The following is a 23674-nucleotide window of genomic DNA, read 5'->3' as shown; positions in this document are numbered from 1 at the left end:
TGGGGAACATTGTGGTTATTATAAAAAAAAATGCTATTTTTAGTCACAACTGCCTTCCAAGAAGGATAGACACTAATGTATAGAAGGTCCTTTGTCCTACTCAGGGCCTTGAAGAATGTGGCTATGTGAGGGTGGGAGGAGGAGGAACACTATATTATTTTGGCTAGGAAAGGGAGGAGAATTTAGAATTCACTTGGCAAAATAGGAGGGAAAGGCAATAAAGAGAACTTGGAAGGGGAAAGAAAAAAGATGAGTAGGAAAATGAGTGGTAAGGGTTGGGCTACATGGGTAAAAGGTCAGAAGAAACTGTTCCATAGCAGGTGGACACAAGAGTGTTTAAGCTCTAGAATGCATAATGGGATACATTGTCATATGTATGATGTGACCACCTTCTGCCACTCTTGAGACTTTAGTAAAGGCCATTAAACTCAGGAATGCTTTCTGAGGGGAGTACTGAGGATGAGTGAGTAGTGAAATTGTGCAATGGTCTGTTTTTCTGAGTTGAAAAAGAAGACTAGAGGCAGAGACTATGAGAACACAGCCCTCGAAGAATTTACAAAAATTTCCAGGAAGGCTTGGAACTTATAAGGGTTATAAAATGTGAAAATTGAGGTTCAAGCCCAATGCATTTAGATCTTAAGGGGACAGAGAGGCCCCTTCTGACACTTGAACTGTATCAGTTATGTCCCCCAATAGCTATCTCCCTATTGACTAGTAGGTTACCACCAGAAAGAACAAATCAAATTTTATTTAATTGCCTTCACTTCCAGATCTAAATGCCCAAATAAAAACAGAAAAAAAGACATATTTTACTCCCAAAACTCTACCTTTTGCCTTGGATCAGATTGATTAATAGCTACGATTATCAAGGGGCACATGGGTAACTCAGTCAGTTAAGCATCTGCCTTTGGCTCAGGTCATAGTCTCAGGGTCCTGGGATTGAGCCCTGCATGGGCCCCCCACTCAGCAGGAGGTCTGTTTATGCCTCTGCCACCACCCCCCACTCATGGTCTCTCTCAAATAAATAAATAGAATCTTAAAAAAAAAAAAAAAAAAAATATATATATATATATATATAATTATAACCACTAAGACCTTAAAATATGATGGGTTCATTCATGTCTTTTATCTCATTTAGTCCTCAATACAATCATACAATGTTTCCTGTTTTATAAATGAGGAAACAGAACTCAGAAAATTTAAGTGACTTGCCAAGGGTGCATCTCTGATAAATGGCAGAACCAGATACCAAGTCTGTCTGATTCCAAGTCTAGAACTCTTTCTATTAGACTCCAGAATTGTGGTTGTTCAGTGAATACCACTGTGATTAAGAGTCCTACAAACAAAATTCCCTTAAATCTTTTCTAATTCCCAGAGTAATCACCTTCTCCAGCTCCTGATATTTATATGAAATATAAAATTGATGCTTCTTATTGAATAAGAATAGTCATTTAGTAGTATCATAAGGGTGGATATCATTTGGAATGTTCAAATCTTTACAAAGTTCAAATCCACATCCCAGTATGAGTCCCTCATGACCAGCTAGGAACTTAGGCATGTTGACAGGTTAAGTGTTTTCACCTGACCCCTTCAGAGGCTGCCTCATGCAATGAGGGAGCTTAAGCAGGTGCCAGAAGGTCACCAGAACCTGTGAAGCAGCTCTAGAAACAGGGCTCAATGAGAGAAGTAGCAGAACACAGGATGAGAAGAAGCAGGGGCCAGATGATCTTAAGACCTTGTAAATCCCGGGCAGCCAGCGGGCTCAGCGGTTTAGCGCTGCCTTCAGCCCAGGGCGTGATTCTGGAGACCCAGGATGGAGTCTCATGTCGGGCTTCCTGCATGGAGCCTGCTTCTCCCTCTGCCTCTGCCTGTGTCTCGGCCTCTCTCTGTGTCTATCATGAATAAATAAAATCCTTTTTTAAAAAACCTTCATAAATCATGTTTAAAATGCTGGAATTTACCTTGCAAGCAAAAGGCTTTAAGCAATGGAGTAACATGGCAACCTATGCATGTAACAAAGAATGCTCTGATGCTGGCAGGTATGACAAGTAGAACGGGAAGGGTAGGGAGCGAGAGACAGCACTTAACACACAGGGAGCACACGAGAGCTTGCTGTGACAGTCCAGGCGAAAGATGAAGAGTATCAGAACTCATGTCCTGGGGCACCTGGGTGGCTCAGTCCTTTAAGCGTCTGCCTTCAGCTCTGGTCAGGATTTCGAGTCCTCTGCCCCTTGGCCCGCCACTCCCCTGCTTGTGTGTGTGCTTGCTCTCTCTCTCGCTCTCTGTCATATAAGTAAAATAAAATCTTAAAAAAAAAAAAAAAAGAAGAAGAAGAAGAGGGCAGCCCTGGTGGCTCAGCGGTTTAGCGCTGCCTTCAGCCTGGGGCCTGATCCTGGAGACCCGGGATCGAGTCCCACATCGGGCTCCCTGCATGGAGCCTGCTTCTCCCTCGGCCTGTGCCTCTGCCTCTCTCTCTCTCTTTCCCTGTGTGTGTCTCTCTCTGCATCTCTCATGAACAAATAAATAAAATGTCTATTTAAAAAAAAAGACCTTTTGTCCTAGCAGTGGGGAAGTAGAGAGAGTTTTGATATGTACTTAGGAAGGATTAAATGCGAGCAATGAGGGAGAAGGAACTGCATGAACCATCAGGTAGGCCAGGAAGCTATTTACTGACAACAGGAGCACAGAAGTTGCTTACTGCTGCAGACAAACCACTCCCAAAAATTCGTGGCTTAAAACAGCAAAAATGGGGATCCCTGGGTGGCTCAGGGGTTTAGCACCTGCCTTTGGCCCAGGGCACGATTCTGGAGTCCCGGGATTGAGTGCCGGGTCAGGCTCCTGGAGTCGAGCCTGCTTCTCCTTCCTCCTGTGTCTCTGCCTCTCTCTCTCTTTCTCTCTCTCTCTCTCTCTTTCTCTCTCTCTCTCTCATAAATAAATAAATAAATAAATAAATAAATAAATAAATAAATAAATCTTTAAAAAAAACAGCAACAATGTATTATTTCTCACAATTCTGTAAATGGCTGAATGGTTAGTCTGCTGGTTTTATCTGAAATCACTCTGAGCGGTCCCTTGGACTGAGAGGTCTAAGACGGCCTCACCCATGGGTCTGGCAGTTGGTTCTGCCGAAGGCTGAAAGCCTGGTTCTTCTCCAGTCCTAACCTACCAGTAGGCTAGACCAGCTCCCACAGAGGCCTCAGGGCTACCCTCTCAGAATGCAGAAGATGCAGAGATGCAGTCCCTTAAGGCCTAGCCTCAGAAATTGCATAACATCACATATACTCTATCTGTAGGCCATGTCAAGTCATAAACACAGCCCAGATTCCAAGGAGTGGAGAAATAAACTTCACCTCTGGAAAGAACACACCACAAAGGGGTATGGATAGGACACAAGGGAGGAAGATACCTGCTGCGTTTCACCAATCTACCACCAGAGTGGGAATAGATTTAGAAAATGAGTATTTCAAATGGCACTTCATGCACTAATCATTCCTTCCTTCTCTGTGCTTCAGTTTCTTCATTTGTAAAATAAATAATGTGCTTGGCCATTCTCTCCACTAACATAATAAGTTTATAAGTGAAATTGGTTACATGCCCATTGAGGACACGGTCCCATCATCAGGGCATACCACCGTCAGCAGCGGTGCAATCTGAGACACACGGGGAAACATTCAAGATGTGGATAGTCAGAGCCCGGGTGCTCCCACCAGCCCGTCCCTCTTCCTTCACCCACCCTGCCAGTCCTTCGCAGGAGCTAATCCATTCTACCTCCTGAGCACTCTCCATTCCATTCCTTCCTCTCCATTCCAGGGCCACAGCCTCCTCCTCACTGTCCTACTGTCACCACAGCCTCCAATTTCCCCTGTAACCCAAGCTCCACATGGCAGCAGCAGGGGGCTCTCTCTAAACCCAGTTTAAAATCCCCTACCACAAGGGTGCCTGGCTGCATGTGACTTTTGATCTTGGGGTTGTGTGTTCAAGCCCCATGTGAGATGTAAAGATTACTTTAAAAAAATAAAATATTTAAATAAACAAATACACATACAGAGCCCTACTCATTGGAAGGTTATCAATCCTGGGGCAGAGGGAAAAACAAATAAGTAAACAAAATACATAAGATAACTTCAGTTAATGATGAGCACATTAAAGGAAATATTCCAACAAGATGATGGAACAAAAGTAACTAGGAGAGGGGATTATGTTAGAATGATCTAAATAGGTTGATTTAAATAGGGAAGTGACATTTGAGTTGAGACCTGTTGGAGGAGAAGGAGTCACCTCATTTTAGAGATGAGGAACTTAAGGGCCAGATAGGCCAGTATTGTCCCAGAGTGAGGCTATGGCTAACTGACCAAACTGAAAACCTCACATCTTGCAGGATGTTTATAAGGCAGCAGCAGCACGGGCACAGATATGGCCTGTGGTCGGGGTCTTCAGTCCACCCGGGACACAAAGTCCCTCTTGGTCTCATCAGTTATCACTCACCACTGACCGGTTCTCTATTTGGACAATCTCTGTTAAATAAGGGAGTTGAATGAAAATAAACCCCAAGGCTTTCTAAGGTAAAACAGTGTGGGATAATCAAAAGCACGTAAGTTTTGGAATCAGAGAGGTCTAGGTTCAAATCCAACTTTCACCATTTGTAGTCATATGTAGTCTTGATCACACAGGTTGCTCATCTGTAAAAAGGGGATGAGAATTATTTTACTGCCTTTTTCAGAGAGTTAAATTAAAAGTGATAATGTATGTAAAATAGGTGGTATATAATAGGCTAGTCAAAAATACCAGCTACTTTAAGGGATCTTTTAACTAAATCCAGCACGCTTGCCAACAGTTTCCCCCTTCAAATACATATCCAGGAACCTGAAGAACAGTTACCACTTACTTAGAATCTTTCAAATAAGTCAGGTTGCCTTTCTGATTTTGGAAGAACCTCTCCCATTTGTCTTTCTCAGAGGGTTTGCTAAGGGAGGCCCGGGCCCTGTAACCCTTTGCAAAGGTTCAGTCTCATACTCCCTCTTGTGTTCCAAATGGGAACTTCATGCTCTCAGGACAGACCAAAAGACATCTGGGGAAATCAACCTGATTATAGGGGTGAAAGAAAGGTAATTAACATTTTTTTAATAAAAAAAAATTAGATTGGGTGTACCGAACTTGGGGCTCGAGCTCACGACCTGGAGATCAAGAGTCACATGCTCTACTGACTGAGCCAGTCAGGTGCCCCCAAAGGGAACTAACATTTGATAAGCATCTACTTTATTCCTGGAACCTCTGAAGTACCCTCCACACACTATCTCACGTCTCTTAACAACCATTCAACAGGAAAGGAAACTGAAGCTCAGCAGGGTTAAATGACTCTTCTAAGTATTGATGTGTAAGAGACAAAGCAGACCTAAACAAAGAACTGGAAAAATCAGTGATGTTTGCTGCACTATAAGAATAAAATTCAACCTCGTTAGCAAACTTGATCTGATCCTTTTCTCTCTTTATCTTTCACTTCTAAGGTTTTTGGTCCTTGCTCTCTGGACATACAGAATGACGCATAGCTTCCAAAAACTGCTTTAAACCTCAGTGTTTTTACAAACCAGCTTCTTCTACCTTAAGTGTCTTCCTTAATATCCCTCCTTTATCTAGAAAACTCCTTAGTCATCCTGCCATCTACTCCATCCTTCTTACCCAGAGATAATTTGTACTTCTTCTGGACCTTGGGCTTGCTGTTTGTACATGAGAGCTAAAGTAGAACAGTTAGCCCTAGGAAATTAATTAACACTGTCCATGCTTTCACACAACTATTCATTTATGGCATACAGGTCTGATTACAGTTTGGGCTGTAAGTCATGGTTATGATCCCAGGACCTGGGATTGAGCTCCACATGGGGCTACCTGCTCAGCAGGTAGACTGCTTCTCTCTCTCATCTCTGCTTCTGCTCACTCTTGCTATCTTTCTCTCTCTCTCTCAAAAAAATAAATAAATAGTTTGTTTTTTTTTTAAACAAAAGGAAAAGCAGTGAAAATATAAGGCCATTTTGGTGGCATGATTAGGAAAAGTTTTACAGAATAACATTTAGGTGGGATTTCTGAAGAATGAAGTAGGCTAAAATATGGGGAAGGACACTCCAGTGAGGGAATAGCGTGTGTTAAGGCCACGAAGAACTTTGAAAGATGGAAAGAACACAATTGTGACTGAAACACTCATGATAGAATGAGAGAATAAGATGTATTGAAGACGAAGAGTGACTTGTGGGCCAAATTATACCATCCACTTAAACAATATTATTGATTTTGGACTTCATCCTGAGAATAATGGAAGAGAGACAATAAAGCAGGGAAATGATGTAACCTGAGTTTTAATATAAAGAGAGTAATCTCGGTGAAGAACAGTTAGAAACAGAGACAAGGATGGCTGCAAGGACACTGCTTGAGTGGCTATTCATTTATTTAACTGTTTCATTAATATTTATTAAATGTCTACTATGTGCCAGATTGTGTCCTAGGCTTTGAGGATATAGCAGCAAGTTAAGTTAAAAGCCCTTCCCTGATGGATCTGATACTGCAAAAAATCTAGGCAACAAATGCTGCTGCTGGTGGTGATAGAGACTAAGAATGTATTAGTTAGCTTGGCTTTCCATAACCAATTACTACAGGCTGGGTGGCTTAAATAACAGAAATTAATTTCCTCACAGTCCTGGAGGCTAGAAGTCTGAGATCGGATTGACTTCTTAAGATCTCTCTTTTTAACTTGTAAATAGCCATCTTCTCCCTGTATCTTCACATGATCTTCCCTCTTCTGTGCCTTAATCTCTTCCTATGAGGACATCAGTCATATTGGATTAGGGCCCACCCAATATGACCTCATTTTAATTTAATTACCTTTTTAAAGAGTCCATATCCAAATGTGGTCACATTTTGAGGTATTGGTCAGCATATCAATGGAGAGGGGACATAAATCAGCCTATAACAAGGAGTGAATAGATTTTTAAAAATATTTAGGAGAAAGAATTAACAGTAATTGATGACTAAGAAGTAAGGGAGAAGAAGATGTCAAGAATAGTCTCAGGTCTCTGACATGTAGAACAGTGGAGGGTGGTGCTATTTGCTTTGATAAGGAACACTATAGGAAAGTTCACTGTTAGGCCCACTGGGATACATTTCCTCTTTTTTTCAGTAGTTCTGATCCTTTGGAAGTCTTAAAGCAATGAACAAAAATACAGTATTTTGACCAGCAGCATATCAGGGTGTTTATTGGCACAGATATCAAATATGCATTAGAGGTTGTATCAAGCATTACCCATGCAAGTCAGAATTAGAAAGAGAACTTTCAAAAATAATTTTTTCAGCTAGATTTCCTTCACTCACCTCCTAATCCCATATCTTCTCCATTACCTTAGTAGGAGCCATATAGGTGGAGTTGTAAAGGGATATGTCAGAATGGAGAAGGTAAAGGTTGAAGAATGAATAAGAATGATGAAAGGTTGACAGCATAGGTCAAGTTGAAGAGACACATAAAATCTACGGATTATTTTTACTATATATATATTTTTTTAAGATTTTTTTTTTTTACTGTAATCTCTATCCCTCAAAGTGGGGCTTGAATTCATGACCTCAAGCTCAAGAGCTCCATGCTCTACTGACTGAGTCAGTCAGGCACCTCCATATGATTTTTTTAAAGGCTTATTTACTAGAGAAAGAGCACAAGCAGAGAGAAAGGGAGACAGGGGAGAGAACTCCAAGCAGACTCCTCACTGAGTGTGGGGCCTGACATGGAGCTCAGTCTCTCAACCATGAGATCATGACCTGAGCCAAAACCAAGAGTCCACTGTGTAAGCAACTGTGCAATCCAGGCACTCCAGATGGTTTGTTTTTAAATGAGAAAACCAGCGCTTGTTTAAATGTGTATAGGAATGATCCAATGGACCATAGATGGATGATACAAAAGAGAGAGAAAAAGAAACATTTATAGATGGAAAAAATCTAAGTACAAGGAGGGGATAGTTCCAGAGCTCAATGGAAGGATTGATTTGTCTCTGATAAGTAGGAGCCATCTTCTTCACTGAAAAAGAGGGAAAGAAGGAGAAGATGGGACAGATGTAGGGCAGGCCTATAGATCCACCAGTGGAAAGTTGAGCAAGTTACATCAGAAGAACTGGATAAGGTCAAAGTGTAATAGGAGATGTTGATCGGTGAGGTCAAAAGGACAAATAGGTGCTTGTGGTCAAAGACTAGAATATCTGCGTTCAAGATTTCAAAGGTAGAACAATTTTGAGTGATAACAAGATGAGACCCTTGGAGTGGGTTGCTGAGAGAGTTGACGTCATTGGTGGTGAGAAAGTCAAATAAATGAACAGCTAAGATGTTAGATGATGGTTCTTATCACTTTTCATGGCAAATAGTGGGAAGCTGAACTTGAGCTGTTTTAAATATAAGGGAATGTCACCTCGCATATCTCAAAGTCCAAAACCAAAGTGGGATTCAAAGCTGACGTAACCCACTGGTTCTGGCCATGTTTCACTGCAGTTTTCTCAGTGTGCCCCCCTCCCTCCGTGTGTCAGCATCATACTTGGTCTGCTAACAGGTACAAATTTCTTTCTTGTGAGACCTCCCAGAGGTTCTAAAATATTCCTTTGAATTATGAATCATTCCAAGAGATATATTACTGTCCAAATGTAGTGAGTCAAGGACTTTCTCTTCCATGAAATATACTTTTGAAGATGCTGCTATAACCTTTTGAACAATGGTTATTGACAACTATATCAGTCACAGTGAGTGACTTACTCTGGCTTATTCATGGAAAAAAATTATATAACATTGAATAGATCATAAATTCCCAAGGAGGCTGGAGAACCACTTTGGGGGTACACGTTACAGATATGCTGGGGAAGACACTACTACTGTTGCCACTAAGCTATAAGCTTGTACAGCCAACACTACCAGTTTCCAACATTGCACATGGGCACTACAACCACCATTCCCCCCAAGAATTCAGTCAAACTTCTGCTGCAGAAAACTGCAGAAGGCCTATCTGACTGGCTGAACCTAGGTCATGAGCCTTTAACCTAGCAGAAGAGGAGGCTGGGAAAGCAATTATCTGGTATTTCCAACTTCTAAAATGGAAAGGGGGTTTTGCCTTCTTTTCAAAATGTATAAGGTGAAGGATTTCTTAAATCTAAGAATGAATTTTAGTGCAATGGCGAAAAAGAATTATAAATGTCCATAAAATCCACTAATTTGCCCTACATAGCCTTCCCCCTGCCCCCTATCTACACTTCAGAAAAATCCCAATTAATGTAATGCAACTCAAAGTGCAATTACCCACCTCACTAAAGGTGATGCAACCCAAAGTCTCTTCATTTACTACATCCAGTCACAAATCTAGAACCTCAAAGTGATGACCTTGGAGTCACATCTATATATATGATATCTTAATTAGGAAAGTTTACCACTAGAGCCAGTATGGTTCTGTTGTGGTTAATAGGAGCCATTCTAACTATTTTAATCAGAAAAGCATTTAATACAGAAAATTAGGTGCTAAAAAATCGGTGGAAGGGCTATAGGAAAAAGATACTGGGCTGAGCCTCAAGGAATGACTCCCAGACAATATCACAGATTGTCCTGAAAAAGAACATGGAAGTTTTATATCAATAGGGAAGGTGGAGAATTCGGAATCTACTCTCTCAGGCTCTGGTTCCAGGATTAAACCACTTTAGGTACCTTCTGGGATTAAGGAAGCCACTGTCCTGCTGGAATATAACACCATAGCTACAAGCGGGGCTCAGGAAGCTGCTGCCGGAACTGTGAGCTCCAGAGCCATGTCACACCTGCAAGGTCATGCCTTCAAAACCGAGGCCTCCTAGGCTTCTGACTCTCCCCTCCCACCCCTGCCCAGTTTCCAATCCAGGTCTCACACGCAAGCATCGCTGTAATGTGAGTTCACTCCTCCAAGGCAATTTTGAGCCAGGTAGCATGATGGTAAATAAAGCAGACTGAAAATCCACAGACGGGGTGACACTGTAGAAGCTTGGTGGGGAGGCCAGCCCGGGGGCTCAGCGGTGTAGCGCGGCCTTCAGCCCAGGGTGTGATCCTAGAGACTCAGGATCGAGTCCCACATCGGGCTCCCTGCATGGAATCTGCCTCTCTCTGTTTCTCTCTCTCTCCCCCTCTCTGTGTCTCTCATGAATAAATAAATAAAATCTTTAAAAGAAGAAGAAGAAGAAGAAGAAGAAGAAGAAGAAGAAGAAGAAGAAGCAGCAGCAGCTTGGTGGGATAAAAAATCCATATTAAGACTCTCTTCCTTTTTTTTTTCTGTTAAAGATTTTATTTATTTATTTATTTATTTATTTATTTATTTATTTATTTATGAGAGACATAGAGAGAGGGAGAGAGGCAGAGACACGGGCGGAGGGAGAAGCAGGCCCCACGCAGGGCCTCGATCCCGGGCCTCTAGGATCCCGCCCTGGGCTGCAGGCACCAAACTGCGGAGCCACCCGAGCTGCCCGAAGACTCTCTTCCAATAAAGTCAGGTCCCTGCTTCATCCCCGACAGGAGGAAAGCAGTATAACCATATGGATTATGATTTAGTAGCTGGCTGGAGCCTCCGGATTGTGGCGTCAGGTCGGCTGCTGCTGGGGGCAAGGGGGCACCCGAGGCAAGCACCCCTCAGCGCCAGGCCCGGAGAGGCCGCCTAACTGTGGGCAGTCACTCCTGCTTGAGTGGCCCGGGAGGGCGGTCAATTTTCCTGCCCACAGAAGGGACTAGAAGTGTAGTGAGGGGCTGAAGGAGCCAGAGGGGTCTTGCAGACAAGACCAAGGAACCGAGTGAGTGGACTGCCCCCTGGAGGCCGAGAGGAAGACGGACATCTCCGCAGGCGCTTTCACGGAGGGAGGCGCCAGGCCCAGGGAGAAATACCCTCCGTCTCGGAAGATGTCAGCTGGGGCAACGCCATGACTCTGCATGATTCTCTGAGATTTAGATGCCACCAAGGGAGAATAAAATAAACACGTAAGGAGCACGTGGGGGGCTCAGCCAGTTGAGCGTCTGACTCTTGATTTCGGCTCAGGTCATGACCTCAGGGTCGTGGGATACAGCCCTGCCCTGGGCTCTGTGCTCAGCAGGGAGTCTGCTCAAGATTCTCTCTCTCCCTCTGCACTTCCCCCTTAAGATAAATAAATCTTTTTAAAAAGAAAAATTTAAACATCTGCCAATTTAAACCTCAAATACCTGAAAAATCTCAGCTCTGACTATAAAATATTTCTGTTTTCATGAAGAAGGGGGTTTTGAAAAAAAGTTTTTGGAATATACAATTATGTTTTCTTTTTTTGTAACTGTATTAGTTATCCTGAAAATTTAGACCCCTTCTATAGCTAGGCACTGATACATTCCTTGAGCGGGTTGACTACAAACAAACTGCATCAGATGGTATGGTGGTTAAAAGGGTGGATTCACCAAACTGCCCACATTCAAATCACAGCTCTGATACCTACTAGCTTGGGTAAGTTACTTATCCGCTGTGTGCCTCAGTTTCCAATCTATAAAGCAGAGATGATAATGATGGTAATAGAACCCAATCCATCAGGTTGTTATCAGGATCAGAAGAACAAATGTCACTGGAAGGTTTAGAATAGTTCCTGGCACATAGTGCTACATAAATATTTGCACTATCAGTTGAGGAATGTTTGAAACCAGTAGTCTTGAAATAAATTTAGGTCGAATAATCCTTGAAAGAATTTTGAAAACTATGTACTTTTGACACACGTAACTTGATATTTAAAAGTTTCATTAGATAACTGCCAAGGACATAATTTCTGGCATACTGTAAATATTAACATTCAAAAATAAAACTTACATCACTTTTTAGACTGTATACACTAGAATCTGAGTGCCACAGAAATGTTATACCCACCTTATCCCCTTAAAACTAATACATACACAAGCTCTTAACAGTTGTAAATTTTCTATCACAGATTCTCCTTAAACATGTATTGCTTTCACCATACCCACAGGATTTTAACTGAATGAAATGCTTTTATATGCTTTACAGTCTTTTATTGGGGCACCTGGGTGGCTCAGTCAGTTAAGCATCTGTCTTTGGCTCAGGTCATGATCCCAGGATCTGGGATGGAGCCTCACATTGGGTTCCCTGCTTAGTGGGGAGTCTGCTTCTCCCTCTGCCCCTCTCCCTTGGTCGTGCTCTCTTTCTCTCAAAAAAAAAAAAAAAAAAACAAATAAAACCTTTTAAAAAATACTCTTTTATTGATCACTGTGCCATACTTCTCTATAGTAAAAATATGTATTTAATTGGAATTAAAATACTAAAATTTCTTTTGATTATAAGAAACTATGTTAGAGGGCAGCGCTGGTGGCTCAGCGGTTTAGTGCCACCTCCAGCTCAGGGCCTGATCCTGGAGGCCCCAGATCGAGTCCCATGTGGGGCTCCCTGCATGGAGCTTGCTTCTCCCTCTGCCTGTGTCTCTGCCTTTCTCTCTCCATGTCTCTCATAAATAAATAAATAAATAAATAAATAAATAAATAAATAAATAAATAAATAAATAAATAAAATCTTTTAAAAAAAAGAAACTATGTTAGATAACTTTCATACCTTATTTTACATCTTTTGCCCTCTTTTATCCCCCTTTAGCTGTCACTGTGGTGACCTGCTACATTAGGAAATTGAGGATATGTACCTATCACTGTATTCCCTTATCTCTTTTTTTTTCTTCAAACTTTCTTTAAATTCTAGTTAGTTAACATATGTGCAATATTGATTTCAGGAGTAGAATTCATTGGTTCATTACTTACACACAACACCCAGTGCTCATCATAACAAGTGCTCTCCTTAAAACCCATTACTCATCTAGCCCAACCCCCACCCACTTCCCTCTATCAATCCTAAATTTGTTCTCTATTGTTAAGAGTCTATATGGTTTCTTTTCTTCTTTCTCTTTTTTCCCTGCTCTATATGTTCATGTTTTACTTCTTAAATTTTACACATGAATGAAATCGTATGGTATTTGTCTTTCTCTGACTGACTTTATTTCACTTAGCATAATACACTCTAGCTCTGTCCCTGTCGTTGCAAATGACAAGATTTCATTCTTTTTGATAGCTGAGTAATATTCCATCCATTAGTTGAAGGACATTTGGCCTCTTTCCATAGTTTGGTTGTTGTTAATAATGCTGCTACAAAGATTAGGGTGCATGTGCCTCTATAATACAATCTGTATTTTTGTATCCTTGGGGTAAATATCTAGTAGTGCAACTACAGGATTATAGGATAGTTTTTTTAAAAAAAGTGCTGCATTCCTTTATCTCTTGCTTTCTGCCTCAAGGCTCTCTGTCACCTCTATACATATAGTTTCTTAGGAAATTAACTCCTCTGAGGCAATCCTCGACTAAGAAGGATAACCAGCTCAATAATGAACCCTGTTTTGACCATCCCTACTGTGCTTCACTCCCCTCTCCTGTTCTCTAGAATCTCCTCCTGAAATATACGACCTATACAGAAGGCCTTATCTCAGGCCCTGCTTTTAAAGGAAACTAAGTTAAAAACATAAGAGTTAAAATTTTTTTTTTAAATTTCCAGATTTAGTTATAAAAATCATTAGTATGTCAGTCAAAACAAGCATTACAGGGGCAGCCCGGGTGGCTCAGTAGTTCAGCGTCTGAACTGTCTCAGTAGTTCTGTGTCTCTCATGAATAAATAAATAAAAATCTTTTAAAAAAGAAAAAACAAGCATTACAAATGCTGATAATTTTTTTTTTTAATTTGTGATAGTCACACACAGAGAGAGAGAGAGGTAGAGACACAGGCAGAGGGAGAAGCAGGCTCCATGCACCGGGAGCCCGACATGGGACTCGATCCCGGGTCTCCAGGATCGCGCCCTGGGCCAAAGGCAGGCGCCAAACCGCTGCGCCACCCAGGGATCCCCAGTGATACAACTTTTTAAAAATATGATTCATGTATTTGTGGGAAGAATGTTACTTATGGCTAGCAGGATTCAGCATTAACTCTATTTTTAATACCAAAAGTAATTCTCAAAATGTTAAAAACTTAATTCTCAGTTTCTGAGCACATGCCAAATTTTTTATTAACTCATTAATGAGGACCAGCAAGATGACAAAACCAATTCAAAGGAGGATATGAGAAATGCATGCATATACATATGTGTGTGTGTGTATATATATATATATACGTATATATATACACATATATATATATGTGTATATATATATATGTGTGTATATATATATATATATATATATATATATATATATATAGCCAGTAACAAAAAGGAATCCTGAATTAAGACTGCCAAATCAAAAAACAAAAACAAAAACAAAAAAAAAACAAAAAAAACCCTGCCAAATCAAATATAAAACCGGTTAATGACCGAAAGGCAATAGAGCCAACTTTTAAAGTTATATTCTCCCTGGGAAAGAAATTATTTTCATCTAATTAACTTTCTTATAAGTTAATATCTAACTCCATTGAGTTGTAAAATGTTTGTGCCCTATTTAATAGTAAATGGTAAATCAAATTAAGTTATATTCTCTTAGAAAATCAGACAGCTCTTTATGCAAGCTTGTTACAACAATGCTCTACAAAAACATTGAAAGTTTTAAACAATTTTTCTTAACAGTACCTATTACGGGATCCCTGGGTGGCGCAGCGGTTTGGTGCCTGCCTTTGGCCCAGGGCGCGATCCTGGAGACCCAGGATCAAATCCCACGTCGGGCTCCCGGTGCATGGAGCCTGCTTCTCCCTCTGCCTATGTCTCTGCCTCGCTCTCTCTCTCTCTCTGTGACTATCATAAATAAATAAAAATTAAAACAAAAAAAAACAGTACCTATTACGTTTAGAAATAGAAATGCTGAGAAATGTTCACATAAATAAATACATGGGAATGGAAGGAAGGAGTTTTGTTTTTGCAATGGCATTGAAGTCTTTCAACTCTTAACTGAGTTATATGTCCCAAAATCACAGTGATCTAACATCAAAAATTTCAAATGATGTACCAGTTGATAATTCAATTAGGCCATCTTTCAATCACATTATAAGCAAAGAAATAGAAAGCATCTACTTGGTGAAAGGATTTGTTGCCCATTCGCTTTCTCAGTTTCTAGAAAGCATACCAAAAAGACTTATCAAATACTTGTTAACTACTTGCCTTTTATTTATTTGCTCATGAGAGAACAGAGAGAGGGAGAGACACAGGCAGAGGCGGAGCCCGATGTGGGACTTGATCCTGGGACCCTGGGATCACGCCCTGGGCCAAAGGCAGATGCTCAACCACTGAGCCACCCAGGTGCCCATCATCAGTCTTTTTAATTTTAGCAATTCCAGCAGGTAGGAAATGGCATCTCCTAGTTCTAATCTGCTTTTCTTTGATGCCTAATAATATGCTTATTGGCTATTGATATATCTTTTGTGAAGTATCTGTTTTTGCCCAGCAGCAACATTGTAATTCCATTTTTTGTTTCAAATAAACGTTAACATAAATCTCTATGACAACTACTCTAGTTCCAAATTATGTTTTTAAGATTTTATTTATTTATTCATGAGACACACACAGAGAGAGAGAGAGAGAGAGAGAGAGAGCAGAGACACAGGCAGAGGGAGAAGCAGGCCCCATGCAGGGAACCCTCCAGGATCAGGCCCTGGGCTGAAGGCGGCGCCAAACCGCTGAGCCACCGGGCTGCCCCCTAGTTCCAAATTCTAAGATTAATTCTAAATTCTAGGAGGTAAAGACTTGTCCTGAGTTTGTCACCTGGATGCTTCTATGCTTTCTTGGAATTCTCCCTCGGGAGAAATGCCTTTCTAAATAATAACTGGGGACTGGAAGAAGTAAGTTTTCAACATTTCCACTATACAACTTGTCTGAATTCAAAACATCTCCAAATAGCACAAACTGCCCATTTCTAATGTCAAGTTTTGCTCCTGACAGAACTATGCTTAAGACAGAACCGTGAAAAAAAAAAAAAAAAAAAAAAAAAACCAAGACAGAACCATGGACAGGACAAAAAGACTAATCATATAGGCTTGGTACTAATTCAGTTTTCCTTTGTTTGGTACCCTAGAGGTTTTTACATAATAGGGCAATGCACCATAGTAAGATTCAAGATGAGAAGTACGTTTTTCTCCTGTAAAGTGGGGAAAAGGTGAACAGTAGAAAGGGAGGTGGGAATGTTTTCTGGGAAGTAGTTTTTTTTTTAATCGTGATAAGATATATATACCTACAAGTTACCATTTAAACCACTTTTAAGTGTACACTTCTATGGCATTAAGTACATTCATATTGTTATGCAACCATCACCACCGTCCACCTCTAGAATTTTATCATCTTTCTCAACTGAAATTCTGTAAATACTAGCTCTCTATTCCCTCAGCCCCTGGCAACCACATTCTACTTTGACTATGAATTTGGTACCTCGTATGAGTGTAATCATACAATATTTTATCCTTTTGTGACTGGCTTGTTTTACTTAGCAGAATGTCTGCAAGATTCATTGATGTTGTAGCATGCATCAGAATTTCCTTCTTAAGACTATCTTCCATTGTATGCATACATCACATTTTGTTTATCCATTCGTCCATGGATGACCACTTGAATTGCTTCCATCTTTTGGCTATTGTAAAAAAAATGCTGGAACGTGGGTGTGTAAATATATACTCAAGTCCCTGCATTTGATTATTTCAGGTATATTCCCAGAGATGGAATTGGTGCACCATATGGTAATTATATGTTTAATTTTTTGAGGAATCCTGGGAAATCACTTTTAAGAAAATGAAGATCTGAATATCAATTCACTCAAGTTTCTGTGTCCATGTATCTCTTCTAAAGTCTTTATGTACCTCAGATTGAAAACTACTGTTCTGAGTCTCACCTTGGAACATAAAGGAGATAATGTGCAGAAAAGCATGAATTTGAAATAAGATAGAAATGGTTGGAATCCAGTATTTACTTGTCTAGAAACTGCGGGCAAGCCAATTCCCTCTCCAGTTTCCTTTTCCATAAATGAGGATAACAATACCTATCCCACAGAACTGTCAAGAGAATGGATGAAAAGAACCTACCATGGAGGTTGACAATTCACTTGAAACCACATTCAACGACATTCAATGTACCTTGATATGTAGGCCAGGGGAATAATCTCTGCCCTAGAGAAGCATGGCTACCTGGTGACAGCTGTTAAGTGTGCAGAGAACTACAGTATCATGTAGTGGGGGGCCAGGACCGATGTGCTTGTGGGGGTAGGTACAAGGACACTTTATCCTCATGAGAAGAATCAGGAAAGACTCTTCAGGAAGAGGGGGCAGTGGAAAGCAAGCCAAGCAAAGACACAAAAGCATAAGAAAGCATGTTGCCAAGGGGAACCTGAAGAAACTTGGTGTCACCACAACACAGAATGCAAAGACAGGATTGGGAACAAATGCAGTTGAAGAAGTAGGCAGCTTCTTAAAGGCCATGATAAAGATCTTGACTTTCTTCTGTGCCTCAGTTTCACTGTGTACCTCAAATTCCTCTGTAACATGAGGATTGTTATATACCTTTCTCATAGGGCTGTTAGGACCAAAATAAAAGGAAATGGGATAACACACACACACAGCACTTAGAAGAGTGCCTGGTACATACCGAGGCCCAAATATTTCCTTATGTTAATCCTATTGTCTTGAGGTGGCCAGAAACATTTTAAGTAGGGGAGTGACAGGGCAGCCCAGGTGGCTCAGTGGTTTAGCTCTGCCTTCGGCCCAGGGCCTGATCCTGGAGACCCGGGATCGAGTCCCACGTCGGGCTCCCTGCATGGAGCCTGCTTCTCCCTCTGCCTGTGTCTCTGCCTCTCTCTCTGTCTCTCATGAATAAACGAATAAAGTCTTTAAAACAAAAAGTAGGGAGTGACAATGTCACCTTTGCATTTTGAACAGATCAATGAGGCAAAGGGGATGGATTGTAGGAGTACAATCCTGTGTACTTGACGTAAGTAGGCAAGAGGCTGTCACAATAAACAGTCTGGGAAACAGAAAAACCCTGCCCTGTACGGAAACAGTGACAGAGGGGACAGAGGGAATTCAGCTACTTAAATAGCAGAAGAGATGAGCTCTGATGCCCATTTGGATGTGGGAGGAGTGGGAAGATTCCTAGATCGGGCCCTCACGGTTAGTCTTCCTGAAGTGATCTCCATCCCTTCCTCCACTCTCCAGTAACAAAAAGGCCATCACAACACATTTCCTTTCAAAGTTTTATTAAAGTTTAAAGGAACAATTAATATTTTTAATTTTTTTTGTTAACCTCAGTACAAAAATACAGTTGATGACTAGACAAAAATGGCTCCACCTAGGGCTTAAAGGTTTCTGTTTCTGGAACAGTAACGGGGCAGAGCATGCTTCCAGCTGGGATTGAGTCCGAGCACACAGCCATTCCTGCACACACATGCGTGCAAACTGGGAAGCCCAAGCAGTAGAAGAGGATGGAAGTTGCCAGGATTCAGGAAGAAGCCCAAGATTATTCCCAGGAGAAAAGGAGAAGAAACAGGCTGGTCTCTGGTGGGCATAGAATTACTGATTTATATTTGAGTTTGTTGTTTTAAATGAGAAACTACTTCTGCAATTTTAATACTGTAGAAAAGATGCTACCGGTCTCCTTTCACCATCAAGGTGAATAAAGCGGGAGGAAACGGAAAAAGATTCAAATATTGACGTATGAGGAGTAAATCTCCAAATGGCTCAAGTTTTATGTCAAAAGCTGTCATTCTTTACATTCCATGACGAACAGACATCTAGGAGGGGGCAGAAGGAAGTGTGCTGTGCTGTGCTGGATCCACAGACGTGGAAACCAGCTCCTGTCAGCAGAAGTCTTCCACAGTGACAGTGCTCCTTCCCACGTAGACAGGAGCAAGGCTTCCTGGTCGGTTGAACTGTCCTGAGCAATTCCTCAATATTCCCTTCCCTGCTGCTTTCCTTCCAGAACACTAACTTTGATGAAAGAAGGGACATATTCATGTTACAACTCATCTTCAAGATGTTTCTCTCTGAAGGCATCCCCCGTCAGCCTCTCCTGAGCTTCCTTCATCCCCTGAACAACTGTGGAATAAAGGTTGGGGGGAAAGAGTATGAAGCAGGTTTTTAATGTCTAACATTTGACAACTAATGTAGATTTTTACTATAGGAGAAATATGACAGGATCTGGACTCAAGGTCTAGTTCTGGATTTTAGTCCTGTAAAGTCATTTACCTTTTTGTATTGGTTTCCTCATCTATAAAATGAAGTAATGCTACTTACTTCACACAGGATCACAAAAGAGCTTTAGAAATTATGAAACGCTACAAAAATACTACTAGTTACTATGGTTTCTCCCCCAGGATTAGGGCTGAATCCCCGTCACAGGCTACAGATGTTCACTTGTCATTAAGGGAATAGAAAACCCTCCTATCACCCCCCGTCATATTATTTGAATGACTGCTGTGTTTATTTCATTTCCTGTGGAAGTTACAGATGAGTGTGTGCGTGTGCTTGGAGGGGGTATGGCCTTCAATGAGGGAGGCAGTCATTGCTAGCATCAACTATACAGAAAAGCAACCAAGTTCTCAGTCAAAAAAAAAGAGCTGAAACTTGTCTCAGGACATCTCCCCTGTTGATTCAGCTTCAAGGGGGGCAGTTGTTTGGGTACAGGCTCTCCAGACAGCGACAGGCCAGGGGCTGGGTTGAGCCGCATTCTGTAAATCTCAGAAAGGAAGCCTACAGCCGTGTTAAGAGCCAGGTAGTACAGTTTGTTATTTCTCTTTTGCTTTGTCTAAGCCTTTTGTAAAGCCAGGCTTGACGTTCCAGTTTCATGTCAGCTGAGCCATGGGGGATTCAGGCAAAGGTCTTGGGTCCACATTTGGACTACTGTGTTGAAAGATGATAGCAGTGTGGAGATAGCAATGGTAAGGTGGATGAAATACTAAAGGGAAGGTGAACTCAAGGGTCAAGAGTTGGCAACCTAAAATCTAGCTGCCTTTCCCATGTGGGAAGGTTCTCTCTAATATACCAGCCTCTGATGATCTGTGGTTAGGTAAGGAAGAAGACATGCTCCTTACCCATGGCAAGGAGATAACCTCTCCAGATCTCTTTCCTCTCCCTGTTCTGAGAAACAAGAGTTCCAAGTACTCAGAACATAAAGTGATCAACAACCCGACAACATGGCAATGTGGGACATGTGGCAACTTAGCCAACAACCCCCTCCTATAGATGATAGGAGGAACTTTGGAAGGAACACAGGGAGAGTACTTAGCAGGGATTCAAATCCCGGCCTCTAGAATGGTTGTGTTCAAGGATTAGAGAACAAGAAGGCATGACATGATTTCAATTTCCCTTCACCTGTTTGTGCTGATGCTGTTCTCTCTGCCTGGAACGTGCTTTTTGCATTATCTGCTGGCTAGGGCTCATTCCTTAGGATTCAGTCCAGGCACTGTGTCCTCCCGCAAGCCTGTGGACTCTCCATGTAGGGCTACCCCCCACCCTATGCCCCACCCTCATATCTGTCCATAGAGACAAATTCTTAGCCTTCTTAGGTCCAGTTAAAGCTTACTATATCATGATACCTTTTAGACTTGATCAGCTACTTTGCATTCTTTAGGAAGAGTAGCGTTAGCACAGTAGGAAAAAAACTTAAGTTCTGGACAGAAATTCCGGCTCTGCAACTTAATTTTGAGACCACAGGCAAGTGACTATCTCCATGAGCCTCAGTTCTTCAGTTTCCTGTGGTTCAGTTAGCGCCACACTGCACTGTAAGCAGCGAGGGAAGGGGCTCAGTCTCATCTTTCTCCTCTGTTCCACAAAGATTCTAGCCAAAAGCTGTTCTTGCTGGGGATGCTCAGCTCACATGTGGAATCCAGCCTCCTCCCACAGACACTGCATGGGGTTCATCCTAGTTAAATTTAGCAGCAAGTCTCCCTCCTCTCTCTCTCTACGTAGCCATACCTTGCTCAGCACTGACATAGAAATACTTGTAGCTGGGGTTTCCATTCTCATTGATGATTTCAGGATGCACCTTGCCACTGGGATCTATTGTGGACAAAACGGCACAACGATTATAGTAATTAGAGAGGTATTTCAAATGCTATATAGTACATTAGGCCTGCTAGGAAATGAGACCTCCCCACTTCGCAGCCCATTAGCTCACCACTCTACCCCTGTGTTTTATGCTATAATCACAGTGAATTCCTTGCAGCTCCCTGAACTCAAGTCTCCCGTGCCTTCGCATATGCTGTTCTCTCTTCCTGGCACGTTCCCTTTCTTCTTGATAATGGTAGGATGCTATATTTCTATTTGTCCCCCCCCACACACACACAGAATCCAGCAGGATGCTGAGGAAACATTAGATGGTCATTAAATTTAACATCTTTTGGGGATCCCTGGGTGACTTAGCGGTTTAGCACCCGCCTTCGGCCCAGGGCGTGATCCTGGAGTCCCGGGACTGAGTCCCACATCGGGCTCCCGGCATGAGCCTGCTTCTCCCTCTGCCTGTGTCTCTGCCTCTCTCTCATGAATAAATAAATTAAAAATCTTAAAAAAAAAAAAAAAAAAATTAACATCTTTTATACATTGTTTGTGGAAAGATATTTGTCTGGTTATAGTACTCCACCCCTTGGATGCACTATGAGGTCAAGGGTAGGAACTGTGGCTTATCTCTGTCCCTGTAGAGCCGCCTAGTGTAGAGCCCAGTGCTTGACATACAGCTAATACACAGATGAATAATGGATGATTCCAGTACTCTGTCACTGATCACAAAGACAGTTAATGGAAAAAATTTTCCTTCAGGTTTGAAGTTCTGGCATTCAGAACTCCCCCACTTTCCAGAAACTGGTTGTTTTGTTTTTAGCCATCCTTGCATAGTTTCACTATATGGAATCAGTGCCTTCTTCACTCCTTTATCTCTCCTTCCACATCACAGATCCCCAGATTAAGATCTTTTACCTTACCCAAAAAAAGGATTCGTGGAATGTAACCCCCATCAGGGCTGAAATCTTCATCCTTTGGCTCCTCTTCATCCTATTAAGTGTAAACCTTAAGTCAGGTCATGTCCTCTCTCTTCAAAACCTTTAGGTGGTGGGGTGCCTGGATGGGGCAGTCGGTTGAATCTACAACTCTTGGTTTTGGATCAGGTTGTGATCTCGGGGTTAGGAGATCAAGCCCTGGGTCAGGCTCCACGCTCAGTGCAGAGTCTGCTTAAGACTCTATCTCCCTCTGCCCCTCCACCTTGCTCTTTCTCAGATAAATAAAACTTTAAACAAAAACCTTTTAGTGGCTTCCCCTCTCTCTCGGGGTAAAACCCCAAGTCCCTGCAGTAGCCTAAGAGGCCCTATGTAATCTGCTACCTGGGCACCTCTCTAACTTTATGTCCTACCTCTTGTTCAGTCTTTTTCAACCACACTAACTTGCTTGCTGTTTTGTCATTAAACAAGCCAGGCATGCACCTCACTTAGGCCTTTGTACTTGCTCTTTCCCCTGCCAGGACATACTTCCTCCATTATCCACGTAGCTCACTCCCTTTTTGGTTTCAAATCTTTGTTCAAATGTCACCTTCTTTTCAACCATCTACTTAAAATTGCAAAGTATCCCTTCCACCCTTCACTTTTAGCCACCATCTGACATATTTTAACTAGTCTATCTCCCCATATTCAATTTCCCATATGTAATTTCAGTGAGTACAGGGAATTTTGTCTGTTTTTCCATTGCTGATTCCCAATATCGACATCACTGACTTACACACAGTATTTCTTGCACACAGCTAAATGAGACTAACATTTTAGCTATAATTATGGAGTTACAGTCCTCCCAGGAGATATGACCACATAATTAGCTTTCTTTTAAAATCTCTGAATTTGGAGTATGCTCACTGAAGGCATTTCTGTTTCCTCTGAGTGGTGATTCTAACTTAGAAAGTGATGCATATGAACTTAGTTCATATGCATAACAAATAAATAGTAATTTTGTCATTCTTGGTGTGGATGCCATTTAGGAGTTAAATGGGATTTCTTCAACCTGTAATATAATTTTGCCTTGAGTGAGGTGTGTCAGCATTCAGGCTATCCACTAGTTACATAAGCAATCCCTTAGCTGCCTCAACATTCCCCATTAACATGCTCAAAAGACTTCCAGTCCTATGTGTAAGTAAATATTATCTTTATAGAAACTCAGGGTTAGAAGTTGCATCATAGAGCATCTAAACATCCCTCATTTGAAGAGTACAGCCTGAAAGGAAGCATAGCTAGGTCATAGTACCTATTCTTATCACTCGGCTCTACGATCTTGACTAAATCAACTCATTCCTTCGGTCCCAAGATGCTCTTTCTGAAAAATGGCTATTACCAATGGCCGAAAAATCCCTTCTAAAATCTGATATTCTGACTTGAGATTACGAGACCTGTAATCTATGTCAAGTACATAAAGGATAGTTCATGAAACAGAAAGGTTTTACATACAAGCCCAGCACAGAGAAGGGGCTCAACTGTATCACATTTCGCAGGGTTCTGTGTCCTGCATGTGTTACTACTATACCTTTAGTTTAGCCACACAAAGATGTAAAACATGTCATAATCATAGACTAAGATTGAAGGGACCTTAAAATTTAGTCATCTTATCCAATTTCTCTCTTCTTCCTCCAACAAATGGAGGCTGGATGGCTTTCTACACTGACACAAG

At 41.6% G+C, this 23674-nt stretch overlaps 1 protein-coding gene across 1 annotated transcript in view; it reads right to left on the bottom strand.

Annotated features, from left to right (window-relative positions):
* Nucleotides 1-18217: 18217 nt before the first annotated feature.
* The window catches only part of TXNDC12 (thioredoxin domain containing 12), a 29864-nt gene continuing 24407 nt past the window's right edge, over nt 18218-23674 (bottom strand). The window contains exons 5-7 of the mRNA XM_025991834.2: nt 21952-22021; nt 20951-21034; nt 18218-19072 (exon numbers count right to left, since the gene is read on the bottom strand). Of these exons, the coding sequence (XP_025847619.1) occupies nt 18993-19072; nt 20951-21034; nt 21952-22021 (234 nt within the window). The 3' untranslated portion in view covers nt 18218-18992. The remainder of the gene's footprint in view (nt 19073-20950; nt 21035-21951; nt 22022-23674) is intronic.

Source organism: Vulpes vulpes, chromosome 10 (genome assembly GCF_048418805.1).
Source record: "Vulpes vulpes isolate BD-2025 chromosome 10, VulVul3, whole genome shotgun sequence".
Classification (NCBI taxonomy): Eukaryota; Metazoa; Chordata; class Mammalia; order Carnivora; family Canidae; genus Vulpes; species Vulpes vulpes.
The sequence above is the reverse complement of the archived record's forward strand: the minus strand, read 5'-3'. Positions and strand labels throughout refer to the sequence as shown.